General features: G+C 43.7%; 1 protein-coding gene across 2 annotated transcripts; it reads left to right on the top strand.

Moving 5' to 3' along the window:
* Positions 1–509: 509 nt before the first annotated feature.
* On the top strand, positions 510–21,201 carry LRRC32 (leucine rich repeat containing 32). Of its 2 annotated transcripts, none has more exons than XM_048840105.2 (3): positions 510–767; positions 9,921–10,008; positions 14,930–21,201. In XM_048840105.2, exons 2-3 carry the CDS (start codon positions 9,925–9,927, stop codon positions 16,868–16,870), a joined length of 2,025 nt encoding a protein of 674 aa, XP_048696062.1. In that variant the 5' UTR covers positions 510–767; positions 9,921–9,924; the 3' UTR covers positions 16,871–21,201. The 2 variants fall into 2 exon arrangements, with proteins under 2 accessions (XP_048696062.1, XP_074982277.1); XM_075126176.1 differs by lacking the exon at positions 510–767 and adding an exon at positions 5,629–5,775.
* Positions 21,202–21,508: the final 307 nt, after the last annotated feature.

The raw sequence follows: 21,508 nt of genomic DNA, 5'->3' as shown, positions 1-21,508 counted from the left end.
AGATCAAAATCTGACCTAATATTCCTCTTAGAAAGCGCATATGTTCTCCCCCATTCAAACCTTAAAATACATTATTTTATATATCAGTAGTGGGAGTCTAGGGGCCACAACTTCAAAGAAGCGGTAATGATTTATAGCAGATGAGGACGTAGACTAAAGGGCCAAATTTTGCTCTCACTTGTAAATCCACTGCAGGTAATTGAACTACTTCTGATTTACCCCAACTTAACGGACAGTATGATCTAGGTCAAGGTACCTGAAAATGAATGTAACATGAACCAGACACACATCTGTAAGACAGATACTATGAATTTACCTTTGAAATCTGCAAAGGGGATTTCTGGTGGTATTCGCAGAATGTTTCAATGTGTCAATATGAGAGGGGCGTTATTATCAGCTATGAACCTCCAGGAAATAAGCCAAGGTTAAGCAAGTGAAATAGAAAATGAAAAGAAGAGCAGAGGACTCACATTTAATTACTATGACTGAGGTCTATATTCACATGCTTACGGGAGCTTGGGAATAGGTTAGAGCAGATGACTGCTGAGCAATGAATTCAAGGGCCAGTCTATTGGGAGTATTTTTTTTTCTCTCAGTGACTTAAACTTCTGTCTGAGTTCTCAGAGTTTTTAGTCAGCTGGCCTGTAGCAGAGCTGCAACTTCCCCAAGGAAGCCCTTCCTCAACTTTCACTGGAGGGCTGTCGGGAGAGCCTGGGAGAGGAACGCTGCAAGCAGAAGGGAAGTCTCCTCCTTCATCCAAACAGCAGGTATGTACAGCAACGAGTTAAACTTTGATGCTGCTGGAAAGCTGAGCCAAACGTTTCTCTGACTGCAGGACAAAGTGGGGATTCAGTAACTTGGAGCTGCAGCCTTTTAAAAAAATATAGCACTGAGGATGAAGGCACTGTTTAAATGAAACAGATTTGTGCTTATGAATGGGCTGAATAACCGATCAAATGTACCACACAGTGGGCACGTTCCATACAGCTGTATGGCTAATTCATTGGGGAGCCTATTACAGTGGCTTGGATCCTTTAAGTTAAGGAAGCACTGGTAAGTTTTACAACAAAACGATTGTGATGTTTCCTCCGTCTTTTCACGACTAATGAAAATAGTAGTGAGACTTACTAAACCCTTTGGGGCAAGGACAGCATGTCTGAAGGGGCTTGGTACATTCTGGGGGCTTCGGCAATATAGGTACGTATACTAATATTATAGAAAGTCTCCTGGCTCACAGTACTGGTATTGAATGCAGGGAAATGAGCCAGGCATCATGAGTATCCTAGCTCTTGTGCTGACTCACTATCCAGCCTTGGGCAAATCATTTAACCCCTCTGTAAGATGGGGATAGCAGTATTTAATTTACCTTTCATCACAGCTATTAAAAAGCAACCTTTAAACTTCCCACACAGTGGTAACCGGGTGCGAGACACCATTCTCAGCATAGAGGGAAACTGGTAGCTCAGAAGCCACTGTAGACAAATGAAGGTTTATGCTGACACTCTCCCCAGGAGGTTATGATTCTTGATTAACATTTGTACAATGCCTTGAAAATATGAATATGACAATGCCAAATATTCCTTTTCAAAATCTTCCTTCCTCTTTATGCTATGCCAGGGTTCACGTGGCCCTGCAAAGGCAATGAAAATGCCTATGTATAAAAACCTAAGAAAATACTCTTCCAAGTGTTGTTGTAGCCATGTTGGTCCAAGGATATGAGAGAGAGAAGGTGTGTGAGGTGAAGTTGGTCCAATAAAAAGACATTACCTCACCCAACTTCTCTCTCAAAGAAAATACTGTGAGAGCCAAACACTGCAGCCTCATTCATAAAAATATGTCTCCTAAACAAAGGTCCAGGTTAATCAAAACAGGAAACTTTTTTTGGTAATTGAAAAAGGGTTTTCAATTATCTTAATATTATGAAATCTCTCCATTATTTACTTATCAGTTTGATTTGTTTTTTAAGCAAAGGGTTATGGCTTAGTGGGTAGATCAAATATTTTGGCCTTTTACCTGAAGAATGACACATTATTCCCAAGAGGGTTACTGGACACCGTCCCAGTCAAAGGTATCTGAAATTAATTTCCTGGTGTCATTTGATCTCCTCTAGGATTACAGAACACATACATCCGCCTGAATTTTTCTTTAAAGATTGAATTCACTTGGAATAATAAATAAATAATAATAATACCTCCACCACCTTTGGTCAAAGGTCCATACTCTCTGTGTCATCTCTCTCTATTGATACACATCCAGAGATTATCTTCATAGTTATTTTTATTACGATAGAGCCACAGGGCCAACCATTGTGCTAGGCACTGTACATACTCAGAGCAGTAGAAGGCCCCTGTCCTGAAGACCGCACAATCTAAATAGACAGACATAGGGAGGGGGAAGGAGTACAACCAGCTTTTTTTTGGTGGTGGTGGGGAGGTTAAGGAAGAGATAAAAGGGAAGAGGATTGGGGGGACAGGGCAGGAGAGAAGAGGATAAACGAGTGTAGAGCTTCCCTTGGGAGATTAGTCCAGTGCTGGGGCAGAGAACAGGTCTATGGTTGTCTCCCCACTCCTGCTCTTGGAGATTCATTTCTTAACAGACAGACAGATAGTTTTTTCACTTCTCTAAGGTAATGTTCCTGGTACTTGAACTGAAAGTGACCCAAAGGAATAGAATCTTCGGTCTATTTGTTGTTCATGAAAGAGAGGGTCTGAGACCACTCTGTCCACAGTAAGGGTCTGATACCACTCTGTCCAGCTCTGAACAGAACCCAACCATCTACAGACAGACCCTGCACAGAAAGGACTTCTGAGGGTGCTGCATTAGAGAGTGATTAAACTAGTGATGGACAAACTCCAAAGGGCTGGAGGTTTGAGTCACATAAGCACCCAGAAGTATTAATGTTTCTCCAAAACCCTTGGAGATGTGCAACAGATCACTGGAAGTCTCATGAGAACCAGCTTCTGGGATTTCTGCTATTTCCTACTCCGGGTCATGCGGGGAGAAGACCATGAGAATGACCTTTGAAAGAAAGGAGTATCTGAATACACAACTCTGAGGGATGAACTGCTGAGTTCTAGCCCCAGCACTGTCACCACATGCCTGATTCTGCTCCCACTGACGTCACTGGCAAAACCCAGTCGAGTTCACTAAGAGCTACAGTAGGCAGTGATTTGTGCTGTGGCCTTGGGAAAATCACGTAGAGCCCAATTCCACAAGGTCACAGGTGCTCTCAACTTCCATTGACTTCATCAGGATTTGAGAGCTCTCAGCCCCTTATGGGAATGAGCACTTGATCTTGCTGCCTCAGTTTCCCAATCTGTAAAATAAGGATAATATTTACTTTACATTACTGGGATCCTCAAGATATAACTAGCTAATGTCTCTACAGCACTTTAAAGATGTAAATTGCTAAGTGTCATTGCAACCAAATTCCAGAAGAGCAAATATTCACAAAAATAATGGCAGAGGGAGGTTACCCAAATGTTTCAGAATCTTTAAAACAGTTTGGTTTGAGATCTGTTCTAGGAATAGGCACATGGCTGAGCAGATTTCATGGACTTTCCCACAATGGTTGGTTCACCTCTGATAATGAATCCAAATTTCCCACAAGTGTAGGGTGACCAGATGTCCCGATTTTATAGGGACAGTCCCGATTTTGGGGGCTTTTTCTTACATAGGCACCTATAACCCCCTTCCCTCCACCCCCCACACCCTATCCAGATTTTTTACACTTGCTATCTGGTCACCCTACACAAGCATGACAGTCGAACCCCCCTACATCCAGACTGCGGGCAATGTGAATTTTCACTTGCTCAAGGCATTGTCTTATCTTATGTGCCAATGGTGGAATTCACACAGCAGACAGTTCACTGCAGCTTGGATTGGGAAAGCTCCATTAGTCCACCTTCCAGGATCATTCCAAGAGCTGGTTAAAAACTTTTCGACAGAAGGGAAGCTTTCATGAAAAAAAATTCTGTTTCTGTAAAATATTTTCAGGGTTTTCTCAAAAGTCCCCAAATGTTTTGGCTTTTTATTTGAAAAAAACTAAAGAAAATCTGTGTTTGGGGTTTTTCAACAAACACCTGAACGATTTTAAAGAACATTTTCAAGGAAAATGTTTTGATGATGATGGGATAAATCATAAAGGGATGATTTAGCTGGGGTTGGTCATGCTTTGAGCAGGGGGTTGGACTAGATGACCTCCTGAGGTCTCTTCCGACCCTCATCTTCTCTGATTCTATGAAAATGAGAAATATTCATTTTTGGTAAATTTTTTCACAGGAAAAAAAATATTTTCCAGCCAGCCTTAATCGTTTCTGATAGCCCATTTTTTAGTGTCTTTTCCAGTCTAGCTCTAAAAGTCACATGGAGTGAGGCTCACACCACTTCTCTTGGGAGTTGTTTCCACAGTGGAATACATCTCACTGATCGGAAGCTTTCCAGTTAGATGTGATTTTCTCTTTCTCTGTTCATTATTCCTAATCATACCCCTGCGTGCCACATGAAATAATCTCTCTCCTCTCTTTGGTGCTTATGCCTTTCCTTCTCAGGGTGCCTTACAAAAAACAAACAAAACACCCAAAGCCCTACTCCAAAGAGCTTATTTTTGACCACAGGAAAAATATAGAGCAACATTCAGACAAGTGTGGGTTTGGAGACCACAATGGTGAAATCAGCATAGGAAGGAATTTGCAGCAATGGGGTTTTAAGTAGGAAAAGGCACCTGGAAGACAAATATTGGTCCAACCATAGGGGGCAGCATGAAATAATCCATATATAAACTAACTCACGGTAAATCTGAAATCACCATCGTATCTTAATGTTAGATCTAAAATCTTCTTTTGAAATGAAAATATTTATTTGAAGGTCAGGCAGGCGGAACAATAAGTGGCCACAGAAATCAAACCGCTTGTCTAGATGCAGCAGGGCCCACCTCAGCAATCTTTAGTCACCCTTACTCACATGAGTAGTCCCATTTAAATCTACACCGATAAACCATCTAGGGTGTGTTCTAGACAACAATGAATTCCCATTTACTTCAGAGTTATATCAGGGCCCTCTGGACAAATCAATCAATAAGACGATTTGTTTGAGGAAGGATTACTCCAGTGAGTAAGGGTTCCAGGATCAAGGGCTTCACTTGCATCAGTATTGTATCTTCTCATTTATAATTCTGAAATCTCAATTTATTTTGTAAGATAGTGATTCAGGGACTTTGAGTTTGCCTGTCATATGCTCTGTGGCTCCTTTACAGCTCTTTAGGAATGTAACTCACAGACACAAAAACCTAAAGTAAACACACTGACTGATCCATACACAGAGTCAAGCAATGACATCTACAAAGAGAAGTCAAATATTTCTCTGGGCAAACACGGGGCCCAAACCTGAGAGCCTTGCTCAGTCAAAATTCCTGTATTTCTCAATTTGTGCTTTCCCCAAGTAGGCATTCCAGGACGAGTCTCCGAGTAGCTAATTTTCTTCTTAACACAGTGGTTGCTAGGACCCAGCAAACAACCAGGAGAGGAGTCAGAAGGGAGACAAGGGACATAATTTAAAGCAGACACTGTCCCAAATAAGGATATTTCCCTTAAAATGTCTCAGTTTCATCTCAGGCTGCAAAGTTACCAATGAAACCACTCCGTACTCTGAATGGGCGAGAGTGAAAATAAGGGTGATCTAATCTGTGCTATGGCTGACTAAACTCTGTAGGGATGGATACGATTTTTTTTTTTATAGCAGAGGGTGGAAATGCAAATAACTGACACATGAAACAAGGTAAATTAATATATTCACTCTGTTCTTAAAAACAGCAAATGCAAAAATGCATAGCACTAAGGAGCCTGGGGGTACATGGCCCTCTGTGTAGTTAGTGTGTGTCTTACGTATGTTAAAGGAATACACAATGCGGCTTTGCTTCTCTTTTCTTTAGTTTGGATGAGAAAAAATAGTAATAATTAATTGTCTATATTACAGAAATCTAATCTTGAAGGAATTGGGAGTTTGTTGTTGTCATTGCTAAATACAAATGGCAACATTTAACCTGTATTAATGTTTACTGTTTAATGCCAAAAAAAGAGGATTGCAGAGCTGGTTGTTAAGGCAATAGACTGGGACTCAGGAAATCTGAGTTTAATTCCCAGTTCCTGTATGTCCTTGGGTGAGTCACTGACGTTATATGCCTCAATTTTCCTATCTGGGAAATGGAAATAATGATACTTCTTTTCTCCTGCACTTTGTCTGTCTCATCTGATTAGACATGCTGGCTCAGGTCCTAAGGTTTGGTATGGGATGGGAGAGGGGTGAATCTTATTCTCCAAAATTCATTCGTTGTCCAACTGTGGAGTGGGGAGCTGGGATGATATGAAGTCTAGGCGGAAAGTTGTAACATTAAAGATGCTTTGAGGCTCCACCCTGTTCCCGCTGAAAACAGTGGGGATTTCACTATAATGGGAGCATGCTGGGACCGTAAATTAAACTGCCTGCATTGCAGGGAGTCCTGGTGCTAATAACAGCTCCCTTTATAGCAAGTTACTGTTTCAGCTGCTCCCAAGTTACTTTTGAAGATCCTGGGTTGTCAGCGCCATCAGCTCAGATGTAGGTGGTCGGGCTTTGTTAGTGGCTGCAGCACCGTGTGGGTCTTCAGCCACTCCGGCAGACTCCCCACAGATCCTGTGATGTCTATGCCTCTTGTACTTATTTACCAGGCAGTGGAGTGAGAAAGCAAAGGAGCTGCACTGATGAAAACTAGGCAAAGCAGGAGAAAGCGCCTCAGCCTGGTACTTGAACGGAAAGTGACCCAAAGGAATAAAATCTTCAGGTCTATTTGTTGTTCATGAAAGAGAGGATCTGAGACCACTCTGTCCACAGTTAGCTACCCTGAACTTGATCGAATATGTGTGGTCTAGTGGTTAGAGCAGGAGACTAGCAATGGATTCTACTGCACTTGGATACCAATGTGGTAGTCACCTTAGAAATACGTAGGATGGACAGATTCCTTCCTCTGCAGCTGATTTACCCAAGGTCCCTCAGCAAGTCACTTAGCCACTCTGTGCCTCTTTTTCCCAGGGGAGGAAGAGCCCAGTCTCCAAGCCGGGTTCAGGCAGTGATTCATTACAGTTTGTGAAGCACTTTGAGATCTTTGGATTTGCAAAGTCCTTTTTAAGTGCAAAATATTATTACTGAAAGCACCCAAGTAAAATTCTCCCGCAGCGCTAATTTAATGGATGGAGTCCATCGCAGACAGGAAATACTCCGGGCTGCACTGTTTGGAGCCGTACCCCAGGATACATAAAAAACTGCCCTATATGGGGCAGTTTCCAGCAGAGATTATTTATTTTATTTTTTTAGATATGAAAGATACCCAAGCAAAGCTCTGGGCGCCTCGCCATTATTTAAAGATCACAAATCATAAATATGCACGTCAGCCTTTCTTCCCCTTTCAAATCCCGCGGTGATCCCCCAGACAATCCCCTGTCCCCCTTCGACTCTTACTCCAAAACAACCCCACAGATGAGTCCTGCAGCATGTTCAGAAGGTCAACAAATTTAGGCTCCTTTGAACTGAGTGGGGAGAATTCCAGAGAATTCATGGAGAGCACTCTGCCAGCTGCTAATGTACAGCACCTGCCATTGAAGGGTTTGGGAGCACTTTGCCAACAGTAGTTAAAAGGCTTCAGAACACCCGCTAGAATACTGTCCCTATTTTAGAGATCGGGAAACTGAGGCACTGAGGACATTAAGAACCTTTGATCACAGTGCAGTGTTCAAGCCTAAAATAAAACCCACCGGTATCACAGCTCCCAGATTTCCACCCCACCCCTGATCAGACTCGACTGGAATGAGGAAAACATGCTCTAAAAACAGAGCAAGTCATAGGTGGCCTGAACTTCCCAGGATCTGTTTCCTGGAGTCATCCTTGCTGTTGCTCATGTGATGAGGGACATGCAAAGTTACACTCACAGGAAGCCTAGGGACTGGTATAAAGAATCAAGCCAAACTATGGGGCAATGCTGTGGCAAAGAGAAAAAGCAAACAGAACTGTGAATGACGCTCAAAAGGGAAGTGATTTGTACTGGCTGGGGGCTAGGGCCCAAAAGAGGATTTCTAGCAGACTTAGCTAAAATTTCCCCAGGAAGCTCCCAGGCCTCACATCCTAGTGCAGTGGTTCTCAACCAAGGGTCCGCAGCCCCTCAGGGGGCCGTGAGCCGGCTTCAAGGAACCATGGGGCCAAACAGCTGAAGCCTGGCACCCCGAGCTCTGGCACCCCTGTGGGGCTGAAAACAGGAGCCCGAGCCCTAGTACCCCCATGGAGATGAAGCCCAGCACCCTGAACCCTAGCACCCCCAAGGGTCTAAAGCCTCGAGTCCTAGTGCCCCCCTGTGGGGCTGAAACCAAGAGCCCTGAACCCACCCCTGCTGGGCCCAGGAGGTTTTATAGCATGGGGTGGGGGGAGACCTCAGAAAGAAAAAGATTGAGAACCCCTGCCCGAGTGCACCTGTTTGCACCACTCTTCATCTGGCAACTAGAGCCACTTTGCACGGATGCACCAAAGACAGTTTGCCTGTTAGCCAATATGTCCTTTAAAAACTAATTCAGCGAAGGGAGTTCCACCATCTGTGAATGACTCCACCTGTTCAGCCTCGAGAAACTCAAGAAATGGAGGAATTTCCTGAAAGAGTTGTCATGTTTATGACAGAGGCTGTCATAAGGGTGTGTTCTTTGAGATCAGAGCAGGGGCCTTGGATCTAGGATTGGTGAATTATATTCACAGCTCTGCCACTGATTAAACTCAATCTGCCTTGAGCAAGGCACTCAGCCTCTGTGCCTCAGTTTCCCCATCTGAAAAGTGGGAATACTACAATTACTAACCTTCAGTATCCAGGGGGAGTTTGGGGCAAGGGAGGTTATCTCCTTCCTCTGAAGCATCAGGAATGGCCACATCTGGAGATGGAACACTGGATGGGGAGGACCTCGGCTCTGAGGTGGCACCAAGCATTCTCTCTCACAGGTGCTTGGCTGGCTGATTCTTGTTCACATGCTCAGGGTCGAATTGATTGCCAAATCTGCGGTCAGGAAGGAAGCTTTCCCCAGGTCGATTGGCATACGGGTGTGGGTTACTTGCCAGGATTATCTGGGTATATTTCACAGACTCATTTCCCTGCCTTTGTGGGGGCCTCAGCCACTGGTGCAACTTGGTCTCTCCTATTCTCTGCCTGTGGCACATAATAGTCCAGTCTCCAGTGGTCTCATTCCAGTTGTGGGGCTATTGTGCAGGCACTGGGTGGTATTGGTGACCTGTGATATACAAGTCAGACTATATGTTCTGATGGTCCCCTCTGGCCCTATGATTGTATGGTACCTTGCCAGGGTCTGGTGTGACTTCATTAAAATGTTTGTAAAGCTCTTCCAGGTCCTGGGAGGAGAGGTGCTATAAAAGTGGAGACTATTATAATCATATCATTTGTTGAGCACCACCAGTGTGCGCAGGTGAAGACAAAGGAGAGATAGGGCCAGATTTACAAGGGCAATGATCATCCACTAGCTGCCTTGAGAACAACAGAGCTACTGAATGCTGAGCACTTGTGAAAGCCTGATCACTTGCTTAGGTGCGTAAGTGGAAGCTGTCAGGTGCCATGGTGTTTGAAAATCTGGCTGACAGTCTAAGATATGCAACACAGTGGGCAAGCCATAGAAACGTTCAGTCTTAGAGCTTTCCTGCCGGCTCTCCTACTTCATAATGCTCCCTTCTCTGCTGGAATGGGCCAGAGGGCTTTGCAAATGAAGCGAGCTCAGAGGTGGGGTAAGTTATTCTACTATGTATGCAAGTCCCTGTGCCAATCGCTGGTGCGGACCCTGCTGTCCAGTGGCTGCCAAGACTTAACACCCTGTTTAGCTTGAACCCGTCTTTGCTTTTCCCTGCAGAGCCATGAAACTGTATCTTTTACTCTTCCTGGCAGCGAACGGAGGGATCTCTAGCCATCGGCCCTTGGAAGAGTCACCCTGTGAAATGGTAAGAGATTCCCCAAGGAGGAGCCATCTCCTCTTTCACGTCTCTCCTTAATTATTAGTCGTACCATTCTAGTAGCACCTAGAGGCCCTAAATGAGCCTGGGACCCCGATGACATGGGTGCTGCAAACATGTAGTAACTGACAGTCTCTGCCACAAAGAGCTTACAATCTAAGGGTCTGTCTGCACAGCAGCCGGGCGATGTGATTCCCAGCTTGGGTAGAAGTACACGTGCTACCTCTGCTCAAGCTAGCAATGTGGCTGAGGGGCCTGGGCTAGCCACCCATGTACAGTCCTGTGCCAAATCCTGGGTACGTATTCGGGTGGCTAGCCTGAGCTGCCAGCCACCCGAGTGCCTCCACGGCCGCACTGCTCTATTTTTGCGCCCGAGCTCATGTAAGGCCGACAGACCCCGGTTGTCAGTGGGCAGGATTGAACCTGGGACCTTGGGAGCGAAATGCGTTAGCCGCAAGCCACATGGCTCTTAGCTAAAGCGGTAGCAGACTCATTAATCTCTCAGTGGTCTCGGTGCCACCAGAGGGGCACAGACCACCACACCCAGGAGGCACGTGGGTTACACTCGCACAGAGCCAACGCACAGATCTCTAGCGGAGCTGGGAATTACACCTCTCAGCTGCTGTGCAGACAGACCCTACATGGGCAAGACAAGCATAAGGTGGGAGAAAGGAAAGATTTTTATCCCCATTTTATTGCTGGGGAACGGAGGCACAGAAATATTAATTGACTTGCCCAGAGTTGCACAGGAAGTCTGTGGCAGAGCCAGGAAGAGATCCCAGATCTCCTGAGTCCCATTCCAGCATCTTACGCACAAGGCGATCCCTTCTTAAAAAAGGAACTTCTTCTGTGACATGAACAAACCCCACGGCTCCCCCTAGAGCAGTGGTTCTCAAAGCCGGTCTGCCCCTTGTTCAGGGAAAGCCCCTGGCGGGCTGGACTGGTTTGTTTACCTGCCGTGTCCGCAGGTTCGGCCGATCATGGCTCCCACTGGCCGCGGGTCGCCGCTCCAGGCCAATGGGGGCTGGGGGAAGGGCGGCCAGCATGTCCCTTGGCCCGCACCGCTTTGAGAACCACTCGCCTAGAATGACCGTGAGCCCCATTCTCCCGTCACTTACACTGATTTAACACTGACTTCAGTGGAGTTGTTCCTGACTTATGCTGGGTGTGAGGTCAGAATCAGGCCCACTTAGAGACAAAACCCAAAACCTCTGTCTCCAAAGCATGATTTGTCCCACAGAATTTTTTTTAAACACCTTAAATCAGAATGTATATGTTATGCACAGATGAACTGGTTCTCCTCTCCCTCCTTCCCTTTACCCCGATACAGCTGACAGTAAAGGGGAGTTTAAAAATACTCCTCTACTACTTTAAATGTTGAAGCTGTTCAGCACAAATCCTCAAGAATTTCCAAAATAGGGAAAAGAATAATTTGCTGGCTGTGCAGATCTCCCTTATGGGACTCATTCCTCTCCTGCTGTACTTATGCACTTCCTGAATTCAGGGAAATTAGGGTCTAGCATACAAAAAGAACTTGGGAAGGTGGCTGGATCTCTCCCTTATTGGCTGGAGAGGAAGAAATGATGAAACCACTGTAAACATGACACTTTTGGTCCCATGCATCCCAGACATGCGAACTCAGGATGACACACACCATAAATCTAATAAGGGCTTACCCCCTGCCCTTATTTTGATGGATTGTAGATCAAGCTGATTCCTTGAGAAGTAAATATTGGCTGATTTCCGCAACCCCACTGTAAACCTCACTCTTCCAGGCAAAGGAAGAGTCAAAAAAAGTTTTGATCTGTTTAGTGCAACTGGGATACATTTGATGCTGACAAAACACTCTGTAGTCAGAGCCAAGTTCTCATCTAGTGTCAATTGATACCGCACCATTAATCTCAATGGAGTTATACTGGTCTACACTGGCTGAGAATCTGGCCCAGTCAGATAAGACAGGGTCCAAATCCAAACACAGTTCAGCCCAGATTAACTTTGATAGCGAGAGCAATTGGCATTCCCTGTTATTTCACAATGTGATGTTTCACAAATCACTCTTCCTGTGATGACATCTTTTGACTAGAGGAAGGCCATAGCTGGAATCTTTTATCCAACCCATCCCGAAGACTGATGGTTCATAAAACTGGACCCAGCTCTGAATCGCAAGGGGTATTTGTTTGGCAACATCACAACTCAGTTAAAGAGGTATTTCAAAATCAACCCCCCCAAATTCCCTTATGGGTCATTGCAGAGAAGAGACAAAGGGCCAGATTCTCAGCTGCTGTAACTCAGCACCAATATACACAAACTGAGGATCTAGGCCAAAGCCTTGTGTTCAAACACCCAAACTTTAGTGTCTAGGATGAGATGGGACCAAGATCCAAACCACCCTGGTTTTAGTTTTGTTAAAGAAAAGGCAGCTTCTGGCTCCAGCCCCAAAAATGACCAGCTGGAGTTGAGTGGCAGAGTTTGAATCTGAATCCAAACTTCCCCACACTTCAGAATTGTTGGGCCAATTTTTATCTAATAACCACCTTTTCTATGTGGAGCAGATGTTGACTTTCTCACTCTTAGCACTGCAGGCCACTGTACTTTAAAACTAACAGCTGCCAGAGCTGAGGAGGAAGGAACGCGAGCCCAGAAGATGACAGCTTTGCTAATGCTCATTCAAATGCTATTCTTTCTGGCTCCTGAGTTTTCTTCATCCCACTCCCAACCCCTTCCTTAGCTGACTGAATAAGGCCTCCTCCCTACCCCCCTCCCTCCCCCCCGCTAGATCCTTTGGGCCTCTGGTCACCTTTCAGCTCAAGTGAGCCACTCTAAAGTCTTGGTGAGAAGGCGCTAATGGCTCAGAGAAGCCAGGATGCATCCCCTTCCCCTTCCTGGGGATTTAGCTGCTCTGGGTGGATTTGGGGTTCAAATTTCAATATGCGGGTCACTTGGGAGCTTTCAGAGAGCTTTGCCATGAGGGGAGCACCGCGCAGCAGACTGGGTGTAGCTGGAGTCCAGCCCTGGCTGAGGGGTTTCATTTGTCTGGCATATTTATGACAAGCCACACATCCGGCAACGTGCACTCTCCATTACTCACATGCGTAAGTGATTCACAAAACACTGGATGTTACCCAGATTCTCGTAAACATCCCAGAGGCTTCATCCTCCTCTCCCCCTCCAGCTTGTGTGAAACAGATGTTTGGAGGAGAGATTTTTGTTTTAAAGGCTAACACACAGCCTTGCTTCATGACGGTTAGCTCCTAGTCCTCCATATAAGAATAATTAGAGGGATTCAGCAAGCAGTTTGACCCAGAGGATCCCGTGACCTACATGAATAGATAGATACCTATTTAGATAGCGTAGATGCTTACTAAGCATTTTGGACTCTGCTCCAATCTTGCTGCTGGATGTTAATTTTAACAGCACAATGTGTACGCCTTACACTTACACCAGGCCTTTTAGCCCCCTGCTCCCAAAATTCCTTGCAAATTATGGCTCATATTTTGCCCTTGGGTTCATACTTGAAGCTCCCCATCAACTGCATTCAGACTAGGGTGACCAGACAGCAAGTGTGAAAAATCGGGACGGGGGTGGGGGGTAATAGGTGCCTATATCAGACAAAGCCCCAAATATCGGGACTGTCCCTATAAAATCGGGACATCTGGTCACCCTAATTCAGACCCACACATCCGAGAGAAGAAACTGACTTTGATGTATGGGTATTAATTTACCAGCTGCTTTAAAGCATCCCTTAAAAGGCCACACACTTTACGCATCCCGATTTCACCCTGAGCTGTACCAGTGAGAGCAGCAGCATGTGTGAATCCCTCCACATGCCATTTGCCTGCTGCATTCCTTCTAGTCCACATGTAACAGTGTGCACCAAACTGGTCAGCAGGCCAAAAGAAAGAAGCTGTTGCCTTGGAGAAAGCACAAACATAGAAGGACAGAGGTCTGGATAAAGTGGAGGGAGTTTGAGGTGAGATGTAGAAATGTTTTGGGATGATTTAAAGACGGATTGCTTAGCTAAACAGTGGTTACGGAGAGATGTGATTACAATCTACAAATATTTGAAGGGTGTAAATAACAAGACGAGGGGTTGTTTATTTAGGGCTGGATTCCGATAGACTTCCCCTCGATGAGTAGTACCGTACTTTGAGACTAATCCCACTGAAGTCAATGGAGCTAATTATGGAGTATTATTCATTTAATTATTCATAATATATATTAATACTTATTTTATAGTTTAATTATTCATAATACTTATTAATTTAAGGCAAAGTGGCAGAATCTGGTTTATTATGAGGCACGATGGGGTAGTCATGAAATTATGCCAGGGAAGTTTAGGCTGAATAAATATCAGGGAAAAGTGTTTGAGTGCAAGGTCTAATAGACAGTGGAATAGTCTCAAGGGAAGTGATGGGACCCACCATTCAGGACCTTTAAAACTAGACTGGATGAAAGGTACAAAGTGAACTAATCCTGTGCTGGCTAGCAGATGGGCTAGATGATCTAATGGATCCTCTCCAGCTTGAACTTTTATGATGCCAGATCTCAAAAATCAAAGGACCCAATTCTCTTCTCTCTTAGGGGTAATCTACATGGGGGAATTTACTGGCAGAATTATACCGATACAATGATACTGCTGTAGTTACCCTAGTATAACTCCCTACATGGGAATTCTTCCTGCAGTACAAGTCAAGAGTATCTCCGTTGAAATGAAATGAAAACCCACCCTACATTGTGAAGGAATTCAGATTTCCTGTTGCCTGAATAGAGAACAGCATAGTACGACGAATTGCAAAGAAAAGGAATATAATCAGATTCTGAATATTATGTTGTCTTTATACTGTATGAAAAGCCATTGAGCATCCCATAAGTGGTAACCAGGACTCCCTGTTCTCTTTCTTTTCTGCAGATAAAGATGAAGGCATTTTGTCATGGCAAAAAGCTTCACCAAATCCCTCCAGAGCTCCATCCAAACATAAATAAAATAGATTTGTCTGGAAATCAGATAAAAAATATCTCTGAGAAGCCACTGACATTTTATACCTCGCTCCAGCATTTGGATTTAAGATCCAACCAAATAAGTTTCATTGAGCCTGGAGTCTTCACACACATGACAAGCCTGATGGAGGTAAATTTAGCCAATAACCAGTTAGATGAGTTGGCTCAGCATAGGACACCGGGGGTTGGACTTTTACCAGAGATCAGATCACTGGACTTGTCCCACAACAGACTTTACAATGGAATGGCTGAATATTTTATACACAAAGCACCATCACTTCAGTATCTTTCCTTGGCAGAAAACAGCATTACCGTGATATTGCGCAGGATGTTTCAGGGGTCTCCAGCTCTTGTTGAGGTTGACCTCCACAGTAATATCATCATGGAAATAGAAGAAGGTGCCTTTGAAACTCTGGTGCATCTCACCAAGCTCAATCTCTCCATGAACTCGATCACTTGCATCTCAGATTTCAACCTCAGACAACTGCAGATACTCGACCTCAGTAGGAACAGCATTGAGACTTTTCATACCACAGAGTCAAAGGAAGAGTATAACCTGAGGTGGCTGGATCTTAGTGAGAACAAGCTACTGCGCTTCCCAGTTTTCCCCCAGGTGAACAAGCTGGCGTATCTGAATTTATCTAAGAATTTAATGCAGCTTACTGCAGACTCTGCTCACAATGAGATGGACTATATGGAAAGGGACTGGCTAGAAGCTCCTTTTCATCTTCTGGATCAGAAGCAAAATACAAACACAAGTTCTCTGTATCTATCCCAGCTTTTATATTTAGACTTAAGTTATAATGAGATCAAATCCATCCCAAATGAGTTCTTTGAGTCAATGTCCTCCCTTCGGTTTCTCAATCTCAGTAAAAATTGTCTCCAGACATTCACAGTAAACTATGACAGTGCATTGATCTCACTAGCCATCCTTGATTTAAGCTTCAATGCTTTGCAGAATCTCTTACTAGATGCCAGCACATTGACTAATTTACAGGAGCTCTACATTCAGAACAATCATCTTCAAGCCCTCCAATTTGATATCTTTGCAAGCCTTCCCAGCATCAAATTGCTTAATCTCCAGAGTAATAATATTAGCTTTTGCAGCATGTATTCAGGATTAGCTAAACAAAGGCTTCCTGGAGAGGAGACTGGTTGTGTATCATTTGTTGACTTCCCTGCTCTTAGGTACTTATATCTAGCTGACAACATGTTGAAGAATTTACCAATATATGCTTTTTACAAGACTTCAATAATTCTCCTGGAGCTCTCCATGAACCAAGGACTGCAAATAGAGGCTAAAGCACTATCAGGACTGGAGACATCTCTTGAGTATTTGAATTTACACGGCAATGGCATGACAGTTTTAAATATTGACCTGCCTCGTTTTCATCATCTTAAACATTTAAACCTGTCGGAAAATCAGCTGAGCTGGTTACCCAAATGGGGTAGTGATGCTTCGTTGGAAGTTCTGGATCTACAGAAAAACAGTTTTAGTAATCTACAAAGCAGTAACATTTTAGCATTAGAGAACTCTCTTAAAAACTTATATCTTGCTGGAAACCCACTCAGCTGCTGTGGAAATGTCTGGCTCTCATCTATAATCCATAATAAAAATGTAGAGATCCCTGGTGTAGAGCAGATAACATGCCAGCACTCCAAGAGCTTTGGGTACCAAGAAGAAATTTATATTAGCAACGTAAGACCAGAAGTCTGTGAAAAAGAGGATCTAAAGAAAATCAACTTGCTTATTATACTAACGGTTGCATTAGTTTTATCAGTGATCATCATTGGACTGGGTTCATTCTGCTGCTTCCGCAGACAAAAGTTTAGCCAGCAATTTAAAGCATAGCACACGCATGAACTTAACGAGAAATAAAATCAGGGTGCTACACTGAAAACATAGAGAAATGAAGGGTCCAATTCTTGCCTGTGATTTAACTGTGGATTTTAGGCCAGTTTTTAATCTGCTCTCAGTTGCACCAGCATCGTTTCTTGGGGTTGCAGCAACAAAGTAACTGAGAAGAGAATTTGTCATATTTTGCACTTGTTCCATGCTCATGCAGACCTGTGAAAGCTTGCTCATCAGAAGCGGAGAATCACATAAACCTGTGCTCGTTTAAGGTTTGTGGAACTTAAACCAGCCAAAACTCTTTTGGGCACTACAAACTTTTCACTGAAATGCTAAGCCAGCTTTTTGGTGCCTCTGGATAGGGAGAATCCCCTCCCGCCCCATGCCAAGGCTGCATATCATGGTTTAATGGTCATTTGTGTGACAACACTTGGGGATCTCATCACAGTCGACAGGCAGGATGACTCCTCATGCACCTTTGCAAAACTTCCCAAACCCACATGCTTCAGCGAAACCCATCTCTTTGATTTGGGGTTTTGCTCTTTCATAACAGGTTTGAGGCAGTTCAACTCTTAAAGCTAAACTCAAGGGAAGTGAACCCACACGACCCAGGACCAGGGAAAAACAAAGTCTGACCCTTCTCCCTTTGAAGTCAATTGCAAATCTCCCACTCATTCCAATGTGAACAGGATTAGACTAGTGATCTCAAGAACAACAACTTCACACAGAACTGTGGAGCTCATGACAGCTACTGAAGCTATGCGGTTGTTTGTGAGGATCAAACCAAGGACCTTCAGTATCAAAACCACAGGTGTCTAATGCTTGTGTTAAAGGAGAGCTCAATTAGTTAGCAGCGGGCTGTTACATTCAACAGGACTAGCTACTACTGGGAGACATGATTACGCATATAAAACTCAGTGTATTATGCCTATACCACAAGATGTGATAGACATTTGCACTGAGTATCACAGTTACACAGTTCAGCTCAGAGAGGAGGAATGTCTCCATAGTGTGCAATATATATTTATCTGGTTTTAATGTGAAAAAATTCATTTCTTTGGCAACCACATTATTTAAAAAAAAAAATCTCCCTTAGAGAATGAATTTCAACCAGTAAATATTAGACCTAAATGTTTATTTGTTTACAAACAGCAATTTAACACACACTGCATACAGTTAGCTTTCAATGCATGAAGTAAACAGAAAAAAGTATAAAACAAAATAATTATAGTCCAGTCCTTCTAGATGGAATTTTTTTTTTAACCTCAGGTGTATAAAGGTCCATGGATGGCTTTGCAGATTAACTTCATAGGTCCTTTGCCAAGGACTCAAAAAGGCAACCAATACCTGTTGGTGGTTGTCAATCCTTTTTCAAAGTGGGTAAAGGCATTTCCTCTAAAGGGATTGAAGTGTTCTCCGACTGGTTTATTAATGTTATAATTCTTGACATCTGATTTGTGTCCATTTATTCTTTTACGTAGAGACTGTCCAGTTTGACCAATGTACATGGCAGAGGGGCATTGCTGGCACATGATGGCATATATCACATTGGTGGATGTGCAGGTTGTCAGGTTGTCTGACAAATCAGATGTCAAGAATTATAACATTAATAAACCAGTCGGAGAACACTTCAATCTCTCTGGTCACGCAATCACAGACATGAAGGTCGCTATCTTAAAACAAAAAAACTTCAAATCCAGACTCCAGCGAGAAACTGCTGAATTGGAATTCATTTGCAAATTGGATACTATTAATTTAGGCTTAAATAGAGACTGGGAGTGGCTAAGTCATTATGCAAGGTAGCCTGTTTCCTCTTGTTTTTTCCTACCCCCCCCCCAGATGCTCTGGTTTAACTTGGATTTAAACTTGGAGAGTGGTCAGTTTAGATGAGCTATTACCAGCAGGAGAGTGAGTTTGTGTGTGTATGGGGGTGGGGGGGATGTGAGAAAACCTGGATCTATGCAGGAAATTGCCCGACTTGATTATGTAAAGAGTTGTCACTTTGGATGGGCTAGCACCAGCAGGAGAGTGAATTTGTGTGGGGGGGTGGAGGGTGAGAAAACCTGGATTTGTGCTGGAAATGGCCCACCTGTTGATCACTTTAGATAAGCTATTACCAGCAGGACAGTGGGGTGGGAGGAGGTATTGTTTCATATTCTCTGTGTATATATAAAGTCTGCTGCAGTTTCCACGGTATGCATCCGATGAAGTGAGCTGTAGCTCACGAAAGCTCATGCTCAAATAAATTGGTTAGTCTCTAAGGTGCCACAAGTACTCCTTTTCTTTTTACTCCTTCTCATAACACAAAAACTTGGGGTCACCAAATGAAATTAATAGGCAGCATGTTTGAAACAAACAGAAGGAAGTATTTTTTTCACACAACACACAGTCAACCTGTGGAACTTCTTGCCAGACGATGTTGTAAAGGCCAAGACTATAACAGGGTTCAAAAAAGAACTAAATAAGTTCATGGAGGATAGGTCCATCAATGGCTATTAGCCAGGATAGGCAAGGATGGTGTCCCTAACCTCTGTTTGCCAGAAGCTGGGAATGGGCAACAGGGGATGGATCACTTGATGATTACCTGTTCTGTCATTCCCTCTGGGGCACCTGGCAGTGACCACTATCGGAAGACAAGATCCTGGGCTAGATGGTCTGACCCAATATGGCTGTTCTTATGTTCTTATGACTCCAGGGCAAAATCTCCATAATCAACAAGGCAGAATTTCCTAGTCATGTAACATGTTTAATACTAGTGCCTGAATCCTAGAAGTCCATCTTCACTTGTACCCTACATTGTAGCTTGAGTCAGGCACCTTCCTCTAAAGAACAGAAGAAAATCCAAATATCCCTAATGTAAATCAAAAGTGGGATTTTCAAAGGCCTGCAGCATTGGCCTAACCCAGCTCCCATGAAAATCAACAGAAGTTTTATTATTGACTTAAATCTGCTCTGCTCCTTTTTAGGCCAACACTGACGCTTTGGAAACTGTTAGATTCTTAAGGCCTGATTCTGATCTCACACCAGATTTACAGTATGGCTGAGGTCATTAACACCTGATTTACACCTGTGTCCATGAGAGGACAATAAATTACCTGGGTCAGTGGGGGGGGGGGCAGGGTAGAGAGCAAAAGAGTTTGTCTCAGACCATGTCTACACTACCAGTTGTCAACAAAACGTATGTCGCTCAAGGGATTGGGGAAAAAACCACTCCCGTGACGCATCAGTACAGTTGTGCCACTGTAAACTCTCTAGTGTAGACGTAGCCTGGAGCTATGTCTACACTGGCAATTGAATGACAAAACTTTTGTCATTCAGAGGTGTTCACCCTCTTTCCCCCGAAAGACAAAAGTTTTTGCCAGGGCAAGTGCCAATGTGAACAGCGCTTTGTTGGCAGGAGAGCTCTCCTGCCGACAACGCGAATGCCGCTCATTGAGGGTAGAAGTATTTTGTCAGCAAATGAGCCGACAAACAGCGGCTACACTGCCTGACTTCTAGTGACATGGCTGTGTCACTAAAAGCTGGGTAGTGTAGACAAAGCCTAAGTGTAGAAGAATACACCTAGTCCCAGATCCTTGTTCACAACAGTAGTCCTGTTGACTCCCCAAAAAAGTATGGGACCATGAAGAAAGAATTAGGCCCTGAGTTTGCAATGGGATTAATCTGGCCAGCCCATTATGTTTATACATGAAGTATATAAGAGGAAAAACAGAAATATTTCCTATACTATATGAGAATATCAAATTCACCCCCATTTGAAGAAATACATGTGGACCAAGAGTCTGACCAACTCCTCCTGAAATCAATGAGACTCTTTCAATTGACTTCCAGAGGAGTTGGATCAAGCCCCAAGACTCCATGCATAGGCCATTGCAAACTGTTGTGCATTATAACATATAAGAATCAAATGGTCAAACAGCACTGGAGAGCTAACTGAAATCTACCCAGGTAAGGAAATTCAGATTTAAAGTATTGCTCTGCTTCCAACATGCCTCATTTTTTCCCAGCTACTGAATGTCAAAAGTAACACACAACAGATAGTTGTATCGTTCTATTTTTAAAAGGAATTCTGTAAGAAATTGGCTTGTAGAATTTGTTGTAGGATTTGTACAACAGAATCATCTTCGGGCTCTGTAAAATATTTAGAAATGTGAATATATTAAAGCAACATTTTGCAATACTCCAGAGACAAAAGTTCATGTCTTCATATTCATTTTTGATAGATTGAAACTTAAGCTTTTATGTTTATTCTAGAGCAGAGGTAGCTGTGCCATAATTAAGGTTTTCAACTTCAGCTTCCATTATAAAGTGAAAATGAAGCACCACTATAACTTGGCTGGTAAAATTCATTTGGCCTGAAAGTTACCAGACTTGGGGCCTGATTTCTAAGCCCACTGAAGTCACCAGAACATCTCCTATATGGCTTTGGAACAGGCTCTTACTCTTCAGTGAGAATATCTGTACAACCAGGAGCCTTGGTTCCAGTCTTGGGCCTGACACTGTTTGGAAAGACTTGCGTTCAAAGTGAAAGCAGGCTGTGCCATCCATTCAGACCTGTGGCTAATTTAGCTACACCAGGAATGTGTGCATTTTGCTTTGATTGAGATAGGTTTCTTAAGGAGCTTGGCCATCATCACT

Source organism: Caretta caretta, chromosome 1 (assembly GCF_965140235.1).
Source record: "Caretta caretta isolate rCarCar2 chromosome 1, rCarCar1.hap1, whole genome shotgun sequence".
Classification (NCBI taxonomy): Eukaryota; Metazoa; Chordata; order Testudines; family Cheloniidae; genus Caretta; species Caretta caretta.
This window is presented reverse-complemented; position numbering and strand designations above follow the sequence as displayed.

What these genes read in the sequence shown, in the direction of transcription:
- LRRC32 (XM_048840105.2), top strand. Translation starts at nt 9,925, where the DNA reads ATGAAACTGTATCTTTTACTCTTCCTGGCAGCGAACGGAGGGATCTCT. An exon ending in AAGAGTCACCCTGTGAAATG is followed by an intron (nt 10,009 to 14,929) that starts GTAAGAGATTCC and finishes TCTTTTCTGCAG; the next exon opens with ATAAAGATGAAGGCATTTTG.